This window comes from Ascaphus truei, chromosome 2 (genome assembly GCF_040206685.1).
Source record: "Ascaphus truei isolate aAscTru1 chromosome 2, aAscTru1.hap1, whole genome shotgun sequence".
NCBI classification, from domain to species: Eukaryota; Metazoa; Chordata; class Amphibia; order Anura; family Ascaphidae; genus Ascaphus; species Ascaphus truei.
The window spans coordinates 10,589,062-10,613,521 of record NC_134484.1 but is presented as its reverse complement, the minus strand read 5'-3'; the positions used below and the strand labels follow the sequence as shown (position 1 = coordinate 10,613,521).

Sequence of the window (24,460 nt, the reverse complement as noted above, 5' to 3'; positions counted from 1 at the left end):
AGACAAGCACTCATAAAGTGGTATGTAGAAATAGTTTAAAATGACCTTTATTGGTGTATATGGGTAAAATAAGTGAAGGAATAAACACACAACACAATTAAAAAAGTATTAAACGGAATACCACCCAGTCTTCTTAGTGAACTGGTAGCGGTTGAAGGAACTTCAAAATTGCTGGCACATATAGGAACGTAAATGTGGTATTTATAATTAGAGAGATTTAGTGTCTATCAGTAATGTACCAGGTAGGCACGTATCTAATAAACCACGCCTGATTGGATTAACAGTCAGTGAGAGTACATGATTTATCTTTTAGTAGATGGTTGGTAAATTGAACTTCAAATTACCTAACTAAGGGTATCTCAATGTATTAAGTATTAGGGTAGTTGTTACTCAAAACTGTAGTGTAATTATAAATTAAAGAAGCCCTTCAAAGCGACGCCGGATAAAATAAATTTTATACATATATTTAGCAATAGAGCTACTGTGTAGCTAGGGAAGTGCGTCTACAAAGTGGGAGCCTTGATCACATACAATGTGCAGTAGCTTGTCTCCTTACACTGATCTCTCTTCTGTCCTTATTCTTACTCTAGTCTTTATTTTTTGGACAGTCTGTTGAAAACAGCCCTCTGGGGAACTTCCTAAAGGGATTTATAGATGTGCCCTCCTGCCACATAGGTGAGTGATGGACATGACATTTATTAGTGTATAATATTACTATTGCAGGTAGTACAGAAGATTGAATAATGTAAATGTAATTGGCCCCTGCCCTGAAGATATTACAATCTAGTTTGTGTTCTTAGAAGCAGATACTTGCCCAGTACTGTAAGGTGTTGTATATTGATTAAGACGTTTGTTCCGTGATTTAACTGCTCTTGCTATATACAGGTGACTCTGTAGCTATGAGTATGACTTCCTACTTTGCATTACAGTATATATTGTGTATGTTGATACAGTACGTATGTGACGGGAGACGCGTTTAATAACACATTTATATTTCGTGGGTCCTGATTGAGCAGAACAGGTTGAGCGAAATAAACTGAGATTTATTCCCTTAATAGGCAAACACACGACAACTGCAGAATAAACTTAATAATTACACTCACGGGTAGAGAAACAGAGGATAATGTCCAGAAAGGTGCAAAGCACCAGGAGATTGTCTTTTAAACTGTAGTCCTTTTGCAAATTGCCAAATAAATAGCCAGTACAATCCTTCTGTGAATGGGCAAAGTCTTTTCTGGTAGTTTTAAATGCTTGAAGAAATCAGGTAACAACAGCAACAAGAACAGCAACAACAGCAGGAACCCAGGAATGAGGGGTACAGGCCTTTTTAAGGACATGGGCCTGTGAAGTGTTACATCAGCCTCATCCCATTGGCAAGGAATTATCTTCCTCCTATCAGAACCTGCCATGTCACATGGGCAAATCCTACAGCCAGCTCAGGTAACTCTGAGCATGCTCAGTAAGCAGCTTGGTAGCACTGCTAAGTAAAAAGGGGCCACTCCTTTCTGGGGACGCAATGTCTGGAGTTTGGTCCCAAGGTGTGAAATATCCAGGATGAGTAGCAGGATATGCCAGTCAGAAACATTTTGATTAAGTGACACTTTAAGAATCTGGAGTCTTTCATCTACTAGACGCATCGGCATCTCCCAACCGGGTGGGGGGGGGGTCTTTCATGTATGCATAACATTTGTTCCTAAATTAGCAGTCTTAAAAGGGGAACAGCATATAATATTAACCCCTTCATCCCCAATACGAAATAGGGGTAACCAGCCGAGCCCACTGCCTTTATTAATGCGCTGATTACCCCCCATTTTCACCACACCTCCCCCACTCAAAGCCCAAGGTTTGCCCTGGCCACCTCCTCTGGTGGTTGGGCTGACCTGAGGGTTTTTGAAGTCATTAGGTCTTGGGGATTGTCCTGCCGGGAGAGGCCATCAGCGTTCCCATGCTCACTGCCTTTCTTGTGCTGAATGATGAAGTCACATTCTTGCAGGGCAAGGCTCCAGCGCAAGAGCTTGGCATTCTCTCCCGACACCCTCTGCAACCAACTTAGGGGGTTATGGTCAGTGATAACAGGGAAGGTTCTGCCATACAGAGAGGGCTGTAGCGTCTTTAGAGCCCATACTATGGCCAGACACTCCTTCTCAATAGTGGCATATGCCACTTCTCTGGGCAGCTGCTTGCGGCCCAGAAACATCATTGGAGGTTCCCTGACCTCCTCCCCCACCTGGCTGAGCACAGCACCAATGCCAACGTCTGAGGCATCAGTCTGCTCCAGAAGCTTCTTGGAATAATCTGGAGCGGCAAGGATGGGTGCAGTCTTCAAAGCCTGAAATGCTTTTTCCCAGGCTGGAGACCAGACTACCAGCACAGACTGTCGCTTCTGGGTCAAGTCAGTCAGGGGTTTAGCAATGGCACTATACTGGGGAACATAGCCTGCAGTGCCTATAAACGCCATGACCTGCTGCTTGGTTTTGGGAGTGGGCCACTGCACTACTGCCTCTACCTTAGCTGGTTCTGGCTTGAGGTGCCCTCCACCCACCCTATGCCCTAGGTATAAGACTTCAGCCATCCCTACTAAGCACTTGGTGGGTTTTAAGGCGAGATCTGCCTCCCTAATCCTGGCTAGCACCGCAGCTACATGAAGTAAGTGTGATTCCCAGGAGTTACTGAACACAGCAACATCATCCAGATAAGCCCTTGCAAACCCTTGCATGCCCTCTAGTAAACGATTGACCAGGCATTGGAAGGTAGCCGGCGCATTCTTCATCCCAAATGTCATCACTAAGAACTTATAGAGGCCACTTGGGGTGATGAAAGCCGACTTCTCCCTAGCCTCCTGGGTCAAAGGGATCAGCCAGTATCCTTTACTGAGATCCCTGGTGGTCAGATACCTGGCCCCCGCAAGTTCATCCAGCAACTCATCCATGCGGGGCATGGGGTAGGCATCTGAAACCGTCCCTGCATTGTGCTGCCGGTAGTCCACATAGAACTGGGTGGTCCCATCCTTCTTAGGCACTAGGACTACCGGACAAGCCCAAGGGCTCTGAGATGGTACAATTACCCCTAGGGCCCGCATCTCCTCCACCTCCCTCTCTATACTGCCCTTCACCTCTGCTGACACTCTATAAGTGTGCTTATGCAGAGGTCTCAGATCCCCTGGAAGCACTGGGTGCTCAGTGATGTGTGTCCTCCCTGGCTTGTCCGTGAACAGAGCCCTATACTTCTCTAGCATAGCCCTGGCATCTGCTCTCTGCCTGTCACTCAGCTGAGCCCCCATCTCCCCCTGCTCTATGGTACCTCCCTGCCTAGCCTCCCCTAGGTAATCTGGCAGAGCTATGTCCTCCTTGAGCATATTGATGTGATAGACTTTGGTCCTCCCTGTCTCCCTAACCCTGGCTAGCACTGCTGCTACCTGTCCTGGATACAAACCACTGATCTGCCTGAAGCCAACTATCCTCTCCCTGTATGTCCCCACATACCTCTGCACTCTCTCTAGTGCCCTCCTGAGCAGGCGGTGGGAGGTAGCCAGAGCATTCCTCATCCTGAATGGCACCCTGAAAAACTCACAGAGGCCATTCTGAAGGCTGAAGACTGACTCCCCCTTTGCCTTCCTCTCTACACTGTCTGCCACCTCTGCTGATACTCCATAGGTGTTCTTATGCAGAGGATGCAGATCCCCTGGGAGCACAGGCTGATCTGTACTATGTGCCCTGCCCAGCTTGTCTGAGAACAGGACCCTAGGCTGCTCTACCCTAGCCCCGGCTTCTGCCCCTGCCTGCCTACCTCCCCGGGCCCCTAGCTCAACTAGGACCCCCCCCTAGGAAACCCCATTCTACCTAAGAGGCCTGGCACTGCCTGAGCTACTTCCTGAAACATGTTCCCCATTCCTGGTAACAGGTTCAGGAGCATCTGCACATAATCACCCGCTTTACCCTCTGGCTGGCAGGCGTCCCAGGGGTGGCCAAAGTCTGCCACTGCCCCTGCTGCCTCTGGCCAGAAGTAAGGCTGCAACAGCTGGGTTCTCATGTGAGTGACCCCCTGATGCCCCACTAGTGGACTGGGGAAGGCTACCTGCAACACTTGCTGCCTACCCTCCCTGGGTCCCACTAACAGTCTTCTACCTGTCAAGCCCCTGGCTAACCCGGTAGAACCTGGCTCCCTACCCCAGAGCCCGCGGTGCCACAGCCTGTGGTCTGACCCCCCGCTTTCCCAGGACTCGGACGCCCGCAGTCCCATACCTTCTAAGCTGGGGTCAGCTTTCACCGCATCCCTATCTGCTGTCCCTAATTCTAACCACCCACCCTTAGTCTCTAAGTCAGGGGTAACAGGGACAGGTAAAGGGAACAGTAAGTCAATCACTGGTCGCGACTCAGTAGTCTGGCTAACCTGTCTGGTCTCCGCAGAGGCCACTGGAACCGTTGGTCCCAAATGCAGGGGGACAGAGGTTGATTCTGCTGTGACTCCTGATGACAGGCTCTTAGGAATCGCCGCAACAGCAGGCAATTCCGCAGCAACCACACAGATCACAGGCTCCAGGTTATTGCTAAGGCGCACCTCAGCAGTTTCCCTGGCCAAAACCCCCACCTCCCTCATGCCATGATTGGCACCCCCATCCAAAATGATCTGGGCCCCCTGTAAGGACCGCAGCCCTCCATCAGGCATGGTTCTTTGCACCCCGGTGCCCGGGAGCAAATCTTCTGGCTGCACCAGAATAACAGCAGCACCCAAATCTGGCAAGCTCCCTGCTTGCCGGTCACCAAAGGTAACCCTCCGTGGGTGCCTGCTCAGGACATCAGCAGGCTGCATCTCGACTGATGCACTTGGACATCCTCTGATCACTGCTGCTGGCTCTGAGGTGACAAAAGCAGCATCTGCCCGGGACATCCCTGTTGGTTGTGGCTCCCTGGCTGTGCTCTGTTCCTCTGTGTGGGCCAGCCCAATCTGGGTTACTGGCCCTGCAGCTTGTGAACGTTGCCCCTGATGGGGTCCCCCAGACCGCTCACGGTCCGGGCAATGTGGCCGGATGTGGCCCACCTTGTGGCAATGATAGCACTGTCTCTCAAGCTTGGACTCCCCAGTATAGGACGTGTCGCTGCCCACTGTATGTTTGGGAGTCCGCTGAGCTGCAGACAGGTCCCCTCTAGCCGGAATGCCTGCCTCTCTGGGGACTGCTGCGTTGCTCACCAAGGCTCTGCTGGTTACATATTCATTTGCTGGCTAGGCTGCTTCCACAGCAGTTTCTCTGGGAACGTCCAGTTCCCCGCTGACAAGGTGGGAGTGAGGGGGCCTTCCAAGCGCTGTCGACAGGAGCTCGAGTCGCTGTTCATAGCTAAGCCCTTCTCCCCAGGCGGTGAGGAGTGCAATGAGTCCAGAGGTAGAAAGTCCGGTCGCCGCAGCGACTGATCCATCTGCACCCCCTGGCACCACGCCACCCTCTTCCAGGCGGTCACTGACATCCTTCCCCTGTCCTTGCAGCCCCGGAGCTGGAGGGACTTCCTGCACTCCGGGCTGAATACTGTCTGCTGGCGGGGCCATACTGCCCTCATATTCTTCTAAATCCTCCTCCAGCTGACTCTTTGAACGAATGTCTGTCGTGAACCCGTACCCCACACATCTCTCCACTATCTGCGCCCGGTTCCAGGTACAAAACCTTCCTGAGCGTGGACTCATGGTGCCACTGGGGTATAGGTCCAGAGACCAGTGAATTATCTCGTGCTTCTTTTGGAAGTGTGTGTAAGTTGCCACTTGTCTGAGGAGCTTGCAATCTACAAGGTCCTCACTATATTACAGAACCCCACAGGAAACTGGAATATAGGCTCAATCAGTATCTCACCAGCTGCCACCAGTTTTAAACGCCTGTGACGGGAGACGCGCGTAATAACACATTTGCCATGTCACATGGGCAAATCCTACAGCCAGCTCAGGTAACTCTGAGCATGCTCAGTAAGCAGCTTGGTAGCACTGCTAAGTAAAAAGGGGCCACTCATTTCTGGGGACGCAATGTCTGGAGTTTGGTCCCAAGGTGTGAAATATCCAGGATGAGTAGCAGGATATGCCAGTCAGAAACATTCTGATTAAGTGACACTTTAAGAATCTGGAGTCTTTCATCTACTAGACGCATCGGCATCTCCCAACCGGGGGGGGGGGGGGGGTCTTTCATGTATGCATAACATTTGTTCCTAAATTAGCAGTCTTAAAAGGGGAACAGCATATAAAATTATCCCCTTCATCCCCAATACGAAATAGGGGTAACCAGCCGAGCCCACTGCCTTTATTAATGCGCTGATTACCCCCCATTTTTGCCACAACGTACTGTACTGTATTTAGCTCAGTGAAGGTTGCACTCCGTCTTGTAGTAGGACATAGATAACTCCTTCAGTGCCGTTACACCCAGCACCAGAAGCCTGCCGGGGACTAATGCTGTCGCTTCCTAACAAATTTGTGCTGATGGGCCTCTTTGGATTTCGATCCCTGTTTCCTCCGTGTAATTACCACCAAATTGTCCATAATTGTCCCTAAGCGTCTCTCTCCACCCTTCCACTAGTCTTATCGAAGGAAGGCAAGAGCTCCAAGCCGTATGTCTTCACCATCCACTCCCAGCAGATGTCCCACCCGTCTCAGTCCCTGGATGTGGCCGCTGACACCCAGGAGGAGCTCAGTGACTGGATCGCCAAAATCCGAGAGGCCACTCAGAATGCAGATGCCAGGGTGAGCGCGGAGGATATTTAAATAAACACCATGCATTGCACACACGGGGGAGGGCGGTAAGTCTTCAAGTGCGCAACGTCCTCAGTTTCATCCAACTCTTTGTTGATAAATAAAGTCTATTACATAGTCATTAAAGCGGTTAACATAACAAGACTAGAAATCTCCCCTAATAGGAAAACGTCTACTATTTCAAACATAATTTAAAAAAAGATAACAATTACATGTCGTCCACTCATCGTTGTTGTTCGTTCCGTTAGTCCCCATGTTTGGTCCTCTTCGTCCTCAGCGTGGGAGTTGGTTGTACGTTCTGACAGCAGCAATATCAGGCCTTGTAGTTTGTACATCTATCACTAAATCAGGCCGCCACGGACCAGCAAATCAGACAATCTGACAATATCAGACTTCAGGGGAAAGTTATATTTATTTCAACATTATTTATTTAAAAAGAATGTCAGAACACACGTGCAGTTTGCGTCCCATTCCCTAGTCCATGCCAGAGAATGGAATTAAATTCTGTTATTTTACTGCTATTTAGCTCACTCCAAACTCCTTTTTTTTACGGGTTACTGTACGTACATCCATGGATAGAAATGAAACCATAGGGCTCTATTCAATTATCTGTGGAGCTGCCTTCTCCTTGTCAGGGACGTTCTAATCCCACCCAAATCTGAAAGATGCTGAGAACTTTCCTGACAAGAAGAAAGTCGTGGCGTATTGAGTAGAAGTCATATAGATTGTAGGCCACCAAAATCCTTGTTTCCCTACCTGACCTTGGAGCCTGCGAGGAAGCTAACCCTCACCCTCTCCCCCTCCCCCTTCCCACTCCCCCTTCCCCCCGTTTCCCCCTCCCCCTTTCCACTCCCCCCTCCCAATCCACATAAATAAACAAACAACAAAGGGTCTGGAGGTACAAAGGCCACGGCTTTGTTTACACAAATAAACCCTGGTAAGTGCCAACCCTGCCAGCGTGCTCTCCCCCTGGGTAAAGGCCGATCACCCGCAAGACCCACCAAGCTGGGCACCCGTTGGCCCGGCCGTTAAGCGAGGCTCGTTCCAGGGAATCAGGCACAAATGAGCCCTGACCACTCGCTACCCACAAGCCAGGTGCCCGTTGGCCCGGCCGTTAAGCGAGACTGGTCCCAGGGAATCCCTGCCCACTCGCTACCCCCAGCCACCCCAGGGCTTTAGGGGTTTTCTGCACCATACCCTCCACTGGCAAGGTTAATGCACACTCACCCCCCCCCCCCCAACAACAGCCGCCGTGACGTAGGCAACACATGCCATGGAATGCCCACCTCAAACATGGCAGACATAGTTACATAGTTACATAGTTACATAGTAGATGAGGTTCAAAAGACGAACGTCCATCAAGTTCAACCCATGCTAAATTTAGACGACAAATACTTTATCCCATATTCGTACTTACAGTATTTTGATCCAGAGGAAGGCAAACAAAAAACCCCAGTGACACATCATCCAATGATATCTCCTAAGGGGAAATAAATTCCTGCTTTCTCTGAAGCTTCACAACTCGTGTTGGCCCATTCGCGGTGCTATTCCATACACCAGTGTCTTCCAGTGCCGGGTGCTGTTTTATGGAATAGCAACGCTTAGTAAATATGGCTCGTAATCCTGGGCTTTCACCATATCTGGGTTATCTTTGTTTATACCTTAAAGCGCAGTCCAAGCTGCCGTTTTTTAATTTTATTCTTGCCTTTAATATGTGCATCAGTACAATCCACACAATGATAAGTAATTAACTAAGTTGCCGATCGATCGGCGAAGATTCGGCTCGGGGGTTCACTAAATGGCTGTCAGTGCAGCAGAAGAGGACCAAAGATGTAAAGTTCTGTGGGGAAGATCATGTGACCAGGCGGTCACTACAGTAGATAAAATTGGTGCACTGCTAGAGAGATGGCAGGGCTCAAAAAGGGGTGTGCCAGAGCCTGTTTCAGAAGTGGAAGGGGATGTGACTTTGTAAATGGCTGCTATAGAAACAAAAAATGCTTGTTACCTTATAATACATTAAACTTGTCTTTCAGAGTGGTTAAAAATAAAAATGCTACACGTATTTTCTCATAGTATAGAATTTTTTTTTTTTTTTTTTTTTAAACCCACATGCTTGGACTACAGCTTTAAAATGTTTGTTCCAGTCCTAACACGGTCCCGGACTGTCTTTGTCTCTCCTTGGTGTAACGATTCTTCCTTCTTGTACCTTATTGTTTGCTCGGAAGTAAAGACACCGACAGAAAACTTACAAGTGGCTGAGCGTTTACATCCTGATTCCACAGATGCAAGAAGGGAAGATCATGGAGCGGAGGAAGAAGATCGCACTGGAGCTGTCGGAGCTGGTCGTGTACTGCCGCCCTGTACCATTCGATGAGGAAAGTAAGGCCAAAGATTGTGTGCATGCCCTGTCCCACCGCTCTCTGATCCTACAGAACAACTCTCCCCCAGTCCAACCGCACTCTGCTCCTCCAGAATATCTCTCCCCCAGTTCCACCGCACTCTGCTCCTCCATAACATCTCTCCCCCAGTTCCACCACACTCTGCTCCTCCAGAACATCTCTCCCACAGTCCCACCGCACTCTGCTCCTCCAGAACATCTCTCCCACAGTCCCACCACACTCTGCTCCTCCAGAACATCTCTCCCCCTGTCCCACCGCACTCTGCTCCTCCAGAACATCTCTCCCCTTGTCCCACCGCACTCTGCTCCTCCAGAACATCTCTCCCCCAGTTCCACCGCACTCTGCTCCTCCAGAACATCTCTCCCCCAGTTCCACCGCACTCTGCTCCTCCAGAACATCTCTCCACCAGTTCCACCGCACACTGCTTCTTCAGAACATCTCTCCCCCAGTTCCACCGCACTCTGCTCCTCCAGAACATCTCTCCCCCAGTTCGACCGCACTCTGCTCCTCCAGAACATCTGTCTCCCAGTTACATTGCATTCTGCTCCTCCAGAACATCTGTCTCCCAGTTACATTGCATTCTGCTCCTCCAGAACATCTCTCTCCCAGTTACATTGCATTCTGCTCCTCCAGAACATCTCTCCCCCAGTCCCACTGCACTCTGCTCCACCAGAACATCTCTCCCCCAGTTCCACTGCACTCTGCTCCTCCAGAACATCTCTCCCCCTGTCCCACTGCACTCTGCTCCTCCAGAACGTCTGTCGCCCAGTTCCACTGCACTTTTCTCCTCCGGAACATCTCTCCCCCAGTTCCACTGCACTCTGCTACTCCAGAACTTCTCTGTCCCTGTCCCACCGCACTCTGCTCCTCCAGAACATCTCTTCGCCAGATCCACTGCACTATGCTCCTCCAGAACATCTCTCCACCAGTCCCACCGCACTCGGCTTCTTCAGAACATCTCTCCACCAGTTCCACCGCACTCTGCTCCTTCAGAACATCTCTCCCCCAGTTCCACCGCACTCTGCTCCTCCAGAACATCTCTCCCCCAGTTCCACCGCATTCTGCTCCTCCAGAACATCTCTGTCCCTGTCCCACCACACTCTTCTCCTCCAGAATATCTCTCCACCAGTTCCACCGCACTCTGCTCCTCCAGAACATCTCTCCCTCAGCTCCACCGCACTCTGCTCCTCCAGAACATCTCTCCCCCAGTTCAACTGCACTCTGCTCCTCCAGAACATCTCTCCCCCAGTTCCACTGCACTCTGCTCCTCCAGAACATCTCTCCCCCAGTTCCACTGCACTCTGCTCCTCCAGGACATCTCTCCCCTAGTTCCACTGCACTCTGCTTTTCCAGAACATTTCTCCCCCAGTTCCACTGCACGCTGCTCCTCCAGAACATCTCTCCCCCAGTTCCACTGCACCTTGCTCCTCCAGAACATCTCTCCCCCAGTTCCACCGCATTCTGCTCCACCAGAACATCTCTCCCCCAGTTCCACTGCACTCTGCTCCTCCAGAACATCTCTCCCCCAGTTCCACCACACTCTGCTTCTCCAAAACATCTCTCCACCAGTTCCACCAGTTCCACCTCCAGAACATCTCTCCCCCAGTTCCACCGCACTCTGCTCCTCCAGAACATCTCTCCACCAGTTCCACCGCACTCTGCTTCTCCAGAACATCTCTCCCCCAGTTCCACCGCACTATGCTCCTGCAGCTCCTCCAGAACATCTCTCCACCAGTCCCACCGCACTCGGCTTCTTCAGAACATCTCTCCACCAGTTCCACCGCACTCTGCTCCTCCAGAACATCTCTCCCCCAGTTCCACCGCATTCTGCTCCTCCAGAACATCTCTGTCCCTGTCCCACCACACTCTTCTCCTCCAGAACATCTCTCCACCAGTTCCACCGCACTCTGCTCCTCCAGAACATCTCTCCCTCAGCTCCACCGCACTCTGCTCCTCCAGAACATCTCTCCCCCAGTTCCACTGCACTCTGCTCCTCCAGAACATCTCTCCCCCAGTTCCACTGCACTCTGCTCCTCCAGAACATCTCTCCCCCAGTTCCACTGCACTCTGCTCCTCCAGGACATCTCTCCCCTAGTTCCACTGCACTCTGCTTTTCCAGAACATTTCTCCCCCAGTTCCACTGCACGCTGCTCCTCCAGAACATCTCTCCCCCAGTTCCACTGCACCTTGCTCCTCCAGAACATCTCTCCCCCAGTTCCACCGCATTCTGCTCCACCAGAACATCTCTCCTCCAGTTCCACTGCACTCTGCTCCTCCAGAACATCTCTCCCCCAGTTCCACCACACTCTGCTTCTCCAGAACATCTCTCCACCAGTTCCACCGCTCCACCAGTTCCACCTCCAGAACATCTCTCCCCCAGTTCCACCGCATTCTGCTCCTCCAGAACATCTCTCCACCAGTTCCACCGCACTCTGCTCCTCCAGAACATCTCTCCCCCAGTTCCACTGCACTCTGCTTCTCCAGAACATTTCTCCCCCAGTTACACTGCACTCTGTTCCTCCAGAACATCTCTCCCCCAGTTCCACTGCACCCTGCTCCTCCAGCACATCTCTCACCCAGTTCCACTGCACTCTGCTCCTCCAGAATATCTCTCCCCCAGTTCCACTGCACTCTGCTCCTCCAGAACATCTCTCCCCCTGTTCCACTGCACTCTGCTCCTCCAGCACATCTCTCCCCCAGTTCCACCGCACTCTACTCCTCCAGAACATCTCTCCCCCTGTCCCACCGCACTCTACTCCTCCAGAACATCTCTCCCCTTAGTTCCACTGCACTCTGCTCCTCCATAACATCTCTCCCCCAGTTCCACCGCACTCTGCTCCTCCAGAACATCTCTCCCCCAGTTCCACCACACTCTGCTCCTCCAGAACATCTCTCCCCCAGTTCCACCACACTCTGCTCCTCCAGAACACCTCTCCCCCAGTTCCACCACACTCTGCTCCTCTAGAACATCTCTCCCCCAGTTCCACTGCACTCTGCTCCTCCGGAACATCTCTCCCACAGTTCCACCACACTCTGCTCCTCCAGAACATCTCTCCCCCAGTTCCACCACACTCTGCTCCTCCAGAACATCTCTCCCCCAGTTCCATGGATGAACAAACTCCCAATGGTATTTGCACCATTACCACAGACACAAATTTTGACCATGTCCATGGTTATCGCAACGACGCAATCAAAATGATGTGCCTCTAGTAGGCTGTCCTGAGAGCGCGCGACCAGAAGTGACGGCGCTCGCTATGCGCGAGGAAACTAATACATTAGTTTCCTCGCGCAACGGGCGGGTCACGTGAGCTTCCGTGATGTCACGGCCACGCCCCCTCATCGCGTCCATCTAGAGAGCACAAATCGCTGAAGCTAGAGGCAAGCGTGAAGCCACCAGCACGGTCGCGCGCCGAGATGAAACACATTGAGCATGCGTGGCGCTTAGCTGCTTGCCAAGCAAGCAAATTTGAATTTGCCGCTTGCTTGCACCGCCGCACATGAGCGCCTGCACGCTCAGCGCCACCCTGCCTGCAGCCTCAGAGATAAGGTAACAAGAGATACGTTCAGGTTTGTCTATCTGTAACAGTTCTTATCCTGACTCCGGCCTTTTCCTCTCTGTGGTACTTGTTACTTGTTTCTTCAGGTACAGCCGGCAGGGTGTGTGACGAAGACTTCAATTCTAGCATGTAAAAATGTCCGTCCCACCTGTGCCGCCTTTGTCCAAAGAGGGTCCTACCCCATCGCTGGAAATAGTTACCGTACAAATGTGGTGGTGTCTGCTTAGCGGGCATGCAGTGCTGTACATAGACGCATTTAATCCTTGGCCAAGGATCTTAGACCCTAATATTTTTATGCAGCTTCACACTGCAGTACAACTGGTGCCGGGTCAACTATATACAGTGCCCCCTATAGTCTGCAGAAGGATCGGTGTAAGAGATGTGTGCAGAGGTACGCAATGGAGACCGTTTAAATTGAAACTAAAATGAGGCTTTATTGCGCCTGTCCCTTTAACACAGCAAAACATAGAAAATAAGCCAAACAAAAACCTACTCCGCTTTGGAGAATAGCTACACATGTAGTCCAGCCCTCTCTAACTGGGTGGTTAGCTAATCTAATTACCAGCCCAAATATATATATACATATATACAGATATATAACAGTCCCAGAAGAAAGTCTTATCTGTATCTTGTAGCTGTAGGGGAAGTCCTCTCTGCTCTCCTTGTAATATCAGGATCCATGTTTAGAAATCTTCTCCTCTTTTTCTTGTTGTCAGCCTGCAGTCTCTTTGCAGCTCAAGACATCTGTCCTTCCCTTGGTTCAGCCCCAATTGTGAGACTAAGGAATCCCCTCTTCTGTGTCTCACATGACACTATTTCACAGAGCTCTGATTAGGCAGGTGGGGTTGGTTGATTGCAGGTGTGCAATTAACCAGCACACTGCTGGATCAGAGGCAAGTTTCTTAACAGGGGCAAGTCCCTGTTACAATCGGCAGTAAATTGCTGAGTTTCCTAGTGATATATGAGGTGCCGCCTTACAGGCATCAGTTGTTTCTGCCCCGGGCCGACAGGCAGAAGGAAAGAGTGGTAGCGCATATCAGGTCATTGGTACTGGCCCTATTAAACGATATGTAACCCAGCCCTCCCGTTGCCCTGTGTGTGTGTGCTCGCTGCAGAGATTGGCACTGACCCTATTACACGATATGTAACCCAGTCCTCCCGTTGCCCTGTGTGTGCTCCCTGCAGAGATTGGCACAGAAAAGGCATGTTACAGGGACATGTCTTCCTTCCCCGAGACCAAGGCGGAGAAGTACGCCAACCGCAGCAAGGGCAAGAAGTTCCTGCAGTACAACCGGCACCAGCTCAGCCGCGTCTACCCCAAGGGCCAACGCCTGGACTCCTCCAACTATGACCCACTGCCCATGTGGATCTGTGGCAGCCAGCTGGTGGCATTGAACTTCCAGACACCAGGTATGAAGCTCAGAGACCATTGGGTCTCAATACTGTTTGAATGGCGACATAGCTAATCGTGCTCATTTTAAGCCATGACCTTTTAGGTCATTTATAGATTGGGGGGAGGGTGGGGGGGTGGGGAGGGGATAACTTAAAATCTAATTTCATTCTATTTATTATTAAACACACATTTCCAGCAAGCTCGAACACCAGAACCCACCACATCTTTGTGTCAAAAGGAGTGATATTAAGCATGGCCAAATGTATACAACAAGAGACAAAAACACCCAATGCTACATCCAATGTGACACAATACATAGTTAAATACTTCAATGTTAGTATTCTCATGAGTAAAGGCCATTTAGTTAAACCCTTTGGCCAAAGCTTTATAAGCCTGCAGCCATGTCACGGCATGACCAGTGAGCAGCCACGTCACGGCATGACTAGTATGCAGCCACGTCACGGCATGACTAGTATGCAGCCACGTCACGGCACGACCAGTATGCAGCCACGTCACGGCATGACTAGTATGCAGCCACGTCACGACCAGTATGCAGCCACGTCACGGCACGACCAGTATGCAGCCACCTCACGGCATGACCAGTATGCAGCCACGTCACGGCATGCCCAGTATGCAGGTCCTAACACTACGTGTGAAAATTCTCATGTACCTCTGCAGTGGGGGGAGAATGGCTTTAATAGACCTGTCCAGCACAGGAACCTCCAGGGGTGAACTTAAACCCTGGGAGGAGGGGTGAACTTAAACCCTGGGAGGAGGGGTGAACTTAAACCCTGGGAGGAGGGGTGAGCTTAAACCCTGGGAGGAGGGGTGAGCTTAAACCCTGGGAGGAGGGGTGAGCTTAAACCCTCGGAGGAGGGGTGAGCTTAAACCCTGGGAGGAGGGGTGAGCTTAAACCCTGGGAGGAGGGGTGAGCTTAAACCCTCGGAGGAGGGGTGAGCTTAAACCCTGGGAGGAGGGGTGAGCTTAAACCGTGGGAGGAGGGGTGAGCTTAAACCCTGGGAGGAGGAGTGAGCTTAAACCCTGGGAGGAGGGGTGAGCTTAAACCCTGGGAGGAGGGGTGAGCTTAAACCCTGGGAGGAGGGGTGAGCTTAAACCGTGGGAGGAGGGGTGAGCTTAAACCCTGGGAGGAGGGGTGAGCTTAAACCCTGGGAGGAGGAGTGAGCTTAAACCCTGGGAGGAGGGGTGAGCTTAAACCCTGGGAGGAGGGGTGAGCTTAAACCCTGGGAGGAGGGGTGAGCTTAAACCCTGGGAGGAGGGGTGAGCTTAAACCGTGGAAGGAGGGGTGAGCTTAAACCCTGGGAGGAGGGGTGAGCTTAAACCCTGGGAGGAGGGGTGAGCTTAAACCCTGAGAGGAGGGGTGAGCTTAAACCCTGGGAGGAGGGGTGAGCTTAAACCCTGGGAGGAGGGGTGAGCTTAAACCCTGGGAGGAGGGGTGAGCTTAAACCGTGGGAGGAGGGGTGAGCTTAAACCCTGGGAGGAGGGGTGAGCTTAAACCCTGGGAGGAGGGGTGAGCTTAAACCCTGGGAGGAGGGGTGAGCTTAAACCCTGGGAGGAGGGGTGAGCTTAAACCCTGAGAGGAGGGGTGAGCTTAAACCCTGGGAGGAGGGGTGAGCTTAAACCCTGGGAGGAGGGGTGAGCTTAAACCCTGGGAGGAGGGGTGAGTTTAAACCCTGGGAGGAGGGGCCGCTAACCTCCAAACAACCTCATTTTTTTCCGATACAATAAAATCATCGCACTTGACCACGGGCTGTGGCTCTGAGAGAGAATTTGGGGGTCCGACTGTTCCACTATTAGTTATTAAAGTTGATGGGTTTTTACAAAAGAACATTAGTGTCCATCAGGTGTAACTTGTGATTGAGATACTTCTATTTATATTAAGAAAAACAGAAAGGCCCAGCGCAACATGCAAAGTGACACAACACATAGTACAATACTTCAGTGCTAATCTGCTCATGAGTAAGGGTCATTTAGTTAAACCCTTTGGCCAAAGCGTTATAAGCCTGCAGCCAACATCAAGGCATGACCAGTCTGCAGGTCCTTCTATTTCTATTGGTCCACGCCGTGGACTCGCCAGTTCTCTTTCACACGGGAGGGCAGAACATATTCCTCCCTGACTCGAGTAACAATTACACGGCTCCCTGGACCAATCGCCGGCCTTATGTTCAATTCGTTCATTTTCATTTAAACGAATGGGACATCATTTGCATCTCAGGCCAGTGGGGCTGTGAATGAGTGATGCTGCCTGCCAGTGAGTGAGGCTTTCTTCAGGTGAGTGTGAGTGGGTTTTCATAGATGTTGGAGCAATATTACTAGCATCAATGTCTGAATACTGCTACAGTATATAGTGGTCCATACGCAGGAGGGTTAGGTTATTGTATTATAGAGGACTGGACATTATATTCTGAATATTGGATTATAAGGACCCACATAGGCATTGTGTACATACTGGATTGTAGTAAACTATACACAGGACATCAATGCCTGAGTACGACAATATAGAGATCTACAGATAGAATATGCACGTCTGAATACTGCCTTATGGTGGTCTCTAGACAGGACATTACTGTCTGAATACTAGTGTAACACCCCTATCCCCCCCCCCCCCCCCGGCTGCAGGAGATAGGGTGTACATGCAATCAGTCTCTTTTTACTCTGCTGGCAGGATTTCTACCTGCTTCAGCGTAGTGTAGCTCAGTCAGTTGTACCTCTGGTCTCAGGGCTTCTCTGGTGGATCGAGGCCTAGGCTGTAGTGAGGGGTAGATGTAGAATAAGCAGAACAGGCCGCCAGGAACTTTTAAACAGGATGCTTGCACACCAACAGACACAGCATAACAGGACAGGTTTTCAGCATGTCTCTCTTGCAGCAGTTCCCCCTCTGCCTGCCGTTCCTCCTAGGACCCAAACTAAACCTGGCTAAGGATGAAGCAGGCTCATCCCCAGATCCCTACAGAAACCTTGACTGCAGCCCTGCTCCCTGCAGCATGGGAACTAGTATAGTGACCCACGGAGGGGACATTACTGTCTGATACTAGTATAATGATCCACGGAGGGGACATTACTGTCTGATACTAGTATAATGATCCACGGAGGGGACATCGCTGTCTGATACTAGTATAATGATCCACGGAGGGGACATTACTGTCTGATACTAGTATAATGATCCACGGAGGGGACATCGCTGTCTGATACTAGTATAATGATCCACGGAGGGGACATTGCTGTCTGATACTAGTATAATGATCCACGGAGGGGACATCGCTGTCTGATACTAGTATAGTGATCCACGGAGGGGACATTGCTGTCTGATACTAGTATAGTGATCCACGGAGGGGACATTGCTGTCTGATACTAGTATAGTAATCCACGGAGGGGACATTGCTGTCTGATACTAGTATAGTGATCCACGGAGGGGACATTGCTGTCTGATACTAGTATAGTGATCCACGGAGGGGACACTGCTGTCTGATACTAGTATAGTGATCCACGGAGGGGACATTGCTGTCTGATACTAGTATAATGATCCACGGAGGGGACATTGCTGTCTGATTCTAGTATAGTGATCCACGGAGGGGACATTGCTGTCTGATACTAGTATAATGATCCACGGAGGGGACATTGCTGTCTGATACTAGTATAGTGATCCACGGAGGGGACATTGCTGTCTGATACTAGTATAGTGATCCACGGAGGGGACATTGCTGTCTGATACTAGTATAGTGATCCACGGAGGGGACATTGCTGTCTGATACTAGTATAATGATCCACGGAGGGGACATTGCTGTCTGATACTAGTATAGTGATCCACGGAGGGGACATCGCTGTCTGATACTAGTATAGTGATCCACGGAGGCGACATTACTGTCTGATACTAGTATAATGATCCACGGAGGGGATATTGCTGTCTGATACTAGTATAGTGATCCACGGAGGGGACATTGCTGTCTGATACTAGTATAGTGATCCACGGAGGGGACATCGCTGTCTGATACTAGTATAGTGACCCACGGAGGGGACATTACTGTCTGATACTAGTATAGTGACCCACGGAGGGGACATTACTGTCTGATACTAGTATAATGATCCACGGAGGGGACATTGCTGTCTGATACTAGTATAGTGACCCACGGAGGGGACATTACTGTCTGATACTAGTATAATGATCCACGGAGGGGACATCGCTGTCTGATACTAGTATAATGATCCACGGAGGGGACATTGCTGTCTGATACTAGTATAATGATCCACGGAGGGGACATTGCTGTCTGATACTAGTATAGTGACCCACGGAGGGGACATTGCTGTCTGATACTAGTATAGTGATCCACGGAGGGGACATTCCTGTCTGATACTAGTATAATGATCCACGGAGGGGACATCGCTGTCTGATACTAGTATAATGATCCACGGAGGGGACATTGCTGTCTGATACTAGTATAATGATCCACGGAGGGGACATCGCTGTCTGATACTAGTATAGTGATCCACGGAGGGGACATTGCTGTCTGATACTAGTATAGTGATCCACGGAGGGGACATTGCTGTCTGATACTAGTATAATGATCCACGGACGGGACATTGCTGTCTGATACTAGTATAGTGATCCACGGAGGGGACATTACTGTCTGATACTAGTATAGTGATCCACGGAGGGGACATTGTTGTCTGATACTAGTATAGTGATCCACGGAGGGGACATTACTGTCTGATACTAGTATAATGATCCACGGAGGGGACATTGCTGTCTGATACTAGTATAATGATCCACGGAGGGGACATTGTTGTCTGATACTAGTATAGTGATCCACGGAGGGGACATTGCTGTCTGATACTAGTATAATGATCCACGGACGGGACATTGCTGTCTGATACTAGTATAGTGATCCACGGAGGGGACATTGCTGTCTGATACTAGTATAGTGATCCACGGAGGGGACATTGCTGTCTGATACTAGTATAGTGATCCACGGAGGGGACATCGCTGTCTGATACTAGTATAGTGACCCACGGAGGGGACATTACTGTCTGATACTAGTATAATGATCCACGGAGGGGACATTGCTGTCTGATACTAGTATAGTGATCCACGGAGGGGACATTGCTGTCTGATACTAGTATAGTGATCCACGGAGGGGACATTCCTGTCTGATACTAGTATAATGATCCACGGAGGGGACATTGCTGTCTGATACTAGTATAGTGATCCACGGAGGGGACATCGCTGTCTGATACTAGTATAGTGATCCACGAAGGGGACATCGCTGTCTGATACTAGTATAATGATCCACGGACGGGACATTGCTGTCTGATACTAGTATAATGATCCACGGAGGGGACATTGCTGTCTGATACTAGTATAGTGATCCACGGAGGGGACATTACTGTCTGATACTAGTATAATGATCCACGGAGGGGACATTGCTGTCTGATACTAGTATAGTGACCCACGGAGGGGACATTACTGTCTGATACTAGTATAGTGATCCACGGAGGGGACATTGCTGTCTGATACTAGTATAATGATCCACGGAGGGGACATTGCTGTCTAATACTAGTATAGTGATCCACGGAGGGGACATTGCTGTCTGATACTAGTATAGTGATCCACGGAGGGGACATTGCTGTCTGATACTAGTATAATGATCCATGGAGGGGACATTGCTGTCTGATACTAGTATAGTGATCCACGAAGGGGACACTCCTGTCTGATACTAGTATAGTGATCCACGGAGGGGACATTGCTGTCTGATACTAGTATAGTGACCCACGGAGGGGACATTGCTGTCTGATACTAGTATAGTGATCCACGGAGGGGACATTGCTGTCTGATACTAGTATAGTGATCCACGGAGGGGACATTGCTGTCTGATACTAGTATAGTGACCCACGGAGGGGACATTGCTGTCTGATACTAGTATAGTGATCCACGGAGGGGACATTGCTGTCTGATACTAGTATAGTGATCCACGGAGGGGACATTGCTGTCTGATACTAGTATAATGATCCACGGAGGGGACATTGCTGTCTGATACTAGTATAGTGATCCACGGAGGGGACATTGCTGTCTGATACTAGTATAGTGATCCACGGAGGGGACATTGCTGTCTGATACTAGTATAGTGATCCACGGAGGGAACATCGCTGTCTGATACTAGTATAGTGATCCACGGAGGGGACATCGCTGTCTGATACTAGTATAGTGACCCACGGAGGGGACATTACTGTCTGATACTAGTATAGTGATCCACGGAGGGGACATTGCTGTCTGATACTAGTATAATGATCCACGGAGGGGACATTGCTGTCTGATACTAGTATAGTGATCCACGGAGGGGACATTGCTGTCTGATACTAGTATAATGATCCACGGAGGGGACATTGCTGTCTGATACTAGTATAGTGATCCACGGAGGGGACATTGCTGTCTGATACTAGTATAGTGATCCACGGAGGGGACATTGCTGTCTGATACTAGTATAGTGATCCACGGAGGGGACATCGCTGTCTGATACTAGTATAGTGATCCACGGAGGGGACATTACTGTCTGATACTAGTATAATGATCCACGGAGGGGATATTGCTGTCTGATACTAGTATAGTGATCCACGGAGGGGACATTGCTGTCTGATACTAGTATAGTGATCCACGGAGGGGACATCGCTGTCTGATACTAGTATAGTGACCCACGGAGGGGACATTACTGTCTGATACTAGTATAATGATCCACGGAGGGGACATTGCTGTCTGATACTAGTATAGTGATCCACGGAGGGGACATTGCTGTCTGATACTAGTATAGTGATCCACGGAGGGAACATTGCTGTCTGATACTAGTATAGTGATCCACGGAGGGGACATCGCTGTCTGATACTAGTATAGTGACCCACGGAGGGGACATTACTGTCTGATACTAGTATAATGATCCACGGAGGGGACATTGCTGTCTGATACTAGTATAGTGATCCACGGAGGGGACATTGCTGTCTGATACTAGTATAGTGATCCACGGAGGGGACATTCCTGTCTGATACTAGTATAGTGACCCACGGAGGGGACATTGCTGTCTGATACTAGTATAGTGATCCACGAAGGGGACATTGCTGTCTGATACTAGTATAGTGATCCACGAAGGGGACATCGCTGTCTGATACTAGTATAATGATCCACGGAGGGGACATTGCTGTCTGATACTAGTATAATGATCCACGGAGGGGACATTGCTGTCTGATACTAGTATAGTGACCCACGGAGGGGACATTACTGTCTGATACTAGTATAATGATCCACGGAGGGGACATCGCTGTCTGATACTAGTATAATGATCCACGGAGGGGACATTGCTGTCTGATACTAGTATAATGATCCACGGAGGGGACATCGCTGTCTGATACTAGTATAGTGATCCACGGAGGGGACATTGCTGTCTGATACTAGTATAGTGATCCACGGAGGGGACATTGCTGTCTGATACTAGTATAATGATCCACGGACGGGACATTGCTGTCTGATACTAGTATAGTGATCCACGGAGGGGACATTACTGTCTGATACTAGTATAGTGATCCACGGAGGGGACATTGTTGTCTGATACTAGTATAGTGATCCACGGAGGGGACATTACTGTCTGATACTAGTATAATGATCCACGGAGGGGACATTGTTGTCTGATACTAGTATAGTGATCCACGGAGGGGACATTGCTGTCTGATACTAGTATAGTGATCCACGGAGGGGACATTGCTGTCTGATACTAGTATAATGATCCACGGAGGGGACATTGCTGTCTGATACTAGTATAGTGATCCACGGAGGGGACATTGCTGTCTGATACTAGTATAGTGATCCACGGAGGGGACATTGCTGTCTGATACTAGTATAGTGATCCACGGAGGGGACATTGCTGTCTGATACTAGTATAGTGATCCACGGAGGGGACATTACTGTCTGATACTAGTATAGTGATCCACGGAGGGGACATCGCTGTCTGATACTAGTATAATGATCCACGGACGGGACATTGCTGTCTGATACTAGTATAATGATCCACGGAGGGGACATTGCTGTCTGATACTAGTATAGTGATCCACGGAGGGGACATTACTGTCTGATACTAGTATAATGATCCACGGAGGGGACATTGCTGTCTGATACTAGTATAGTGACCCACGGAGGGGACATTACTGTCTGATACTGGTATAGTGATCCACGGAGGGGACATTGCTGTCTGATACTAGTATAATGATCCACGGAGGGGACATTGCTGTCTAATACTAGTATAGTGATCCACGGAGGGGACATTGCTGTATGATACTAGTATAGTGACCCACGGAGGGGACATTGCTGTCTGATACTAGTATAGTGATCCACGGAGGGGACATTGCTGTCTAATACTAGTATAGTGATCCACGGAGGGGACATTGCTGTCTGATACTAGTATAGTGATCCACGGAGGGGACATTGCTGTCTGATACTAGTATAGTGATCCACGGAGGGGACATTGCTGTCTGATACTAGTATAGTGATCCACGGAGGGGACATCGCTGTCTGATACTAGTATAATGATCCATGGAGGGGACATTGCTGTCTGATACTAGTATAGTGATCCACGGAGGGGACATTGCTGTCTGATACTAGTATAGTGATCCACGAAGGGGACATTCCTGTCTGATACTAGTATAGTGATCCACGGAGGGGACATTCCTGTCTGATACTAGTATAGTGATCCACGGAGGGGACATTGCTGTCTGATACTAGTATAGTGATCCACGGAGGGGACATTGCTGTCTGATACTAGTATAGTGATCCACGAAGGGGACATTCCTGTCTGATACTAGTATAGTGATCCACGGAGGGGACATTCCTGTCTGATACTAGTATAGTGATCCACGGAGGGGACATTGCTGTCTGATACTAGTATAGTGATCCACGGAGGGGACATTGCTGTCTGATACTAGTATAGTGATCCACGGAGGGGACATTGCTGTCTGATACTAGTATAGTGACCCACGGAGGGGACATTACTGTCTGATACTAGTATAATGATCCACGGAGGGGACATCGCTGTCTGATACTAGTATAATGATCCACGGAGGGGACATTGCTGTCTGATACTAGTATAATGATCCACGGAGGGGACATTGCTGTCTGATACTAGTATAATGATCCACGGAGGGGACATTGCTGTCTGATACTAGTATAGTGATCCACGGAGGGGACATTACTGTCTGATACTAGTATAGTGATCCACGGAGGGGACATTACTGTCTGATACTAGTATAATGATCCACGGAGGGGACATCGCTGTCTGATACTAGTATAATGATCCACGGAGGGGACATTGCTGTCTGATACTAGTATAGTGATCCACGGAGGGGACATTGCTGTCTGATACTAGTATAATGATCCACGGAGGGGACATTGCTGTCTGATACTAGTATAGTGATCCACGGAGGGGACATTACTGTCTGATACTAGTATAATGATCCACGGACGGGACATTGTTGTCTGATACTAGTATAGTGATCCACGGAGGGGACATTACTGTCTGATACTAGTATAATGATCCACGGAGGGGACATTGCTGTCTGATACTAGTATAATGATCCACGGAGGGGACATTGTTGTCTGATACTAGTATAGTGATCCACGGAGGGGACATTGCTGTCTGATACTAGTATAGTGATCCACGGAGGGGACATTGCTGTCTGATACTAGTATAGTGATCCACGGGAGGGACATCGCTGTCTGATACTAGTATAGTGATCCACGGAGGGGACATTGCTGTCTGATACTAGTATAGTGATCCACGGAGGGGACATCGCTGTCTGATACTAGAATAGTGATCCACGGAGGGGACATTGCTGTCTGATACTAGTATAGTGATCCACGGAGGGGACATTGCTGTCTGATACTAGTATAGTGACCCACGGAGGGGACATTGCTGTCTGATACTAGTATAGTGATCCACGGGAGGGACATCGCTGTCTGATACTAGTATAGTGATCCACGGAAGGGACATTGCTGTCTGATACTAGTATAGTGATCCATGGAGGGGACATCGCTGTCTGATACTAGTATAGTGATCCACGGAGGGGACATTGCTGTCTGATACTAGTATAGTGATCCACGGAGGGGACATTTCTGTCTGATACTAGTATAGTGATCCACGGAGGGGACATTGCTGTCTGATACTAGTATAGTGATCCATGGAGGGGACATTGCTGTCTGATACTAGTATAGTGATCCACGGAGGGGACATTGCTGTCTGATACTAGTATAGTGATCCATGGAGGGGACATCGCTGTCTGATACTAGTATAGTGATCCACGGAAGGGACATCGCTGTCTGATACTAGTATAGTGATCCACGGAGG

General features: G+C 49.7%; 1 protein-coding gene across 2 annotated transcripts in view; it reads left to right on the top strand.

Moving 5' to 3' along the window:
- LOC142475576 (1-phosphatidylinositol 4,5-bisphosphate phosphodiesterase gamma-1-like) overlaps positions 1–24,460 on the top strand; it is a 188,564-nt gene that overhangs the window by 132,109 nt on the left and 31,995 nt on the right. The window contains exons 23-26 of one of the 2 annotated variants that reach the window (XM_075581386.1): positions 609–675; positions 6,548–6,711; positions 9,003–9,099; positions 13,862–14,086. In XM_075581386.1, coding sequence (XP_075437501.1) covers positions 609–675; positions 6,548–6,711; positions 9,003–9,099; positions 13,862–14,086 — 553 coding nt within the window. Of the gene's footprint in view, positions 1–590; positions 676–6,547; positions 6,712–9,002; positions 9,100–13,861; positions 14,087–24,460 lie in introns of both variants that reach the window. The other variant, XM_075581380.1, reaches the window with a different exon arrangement.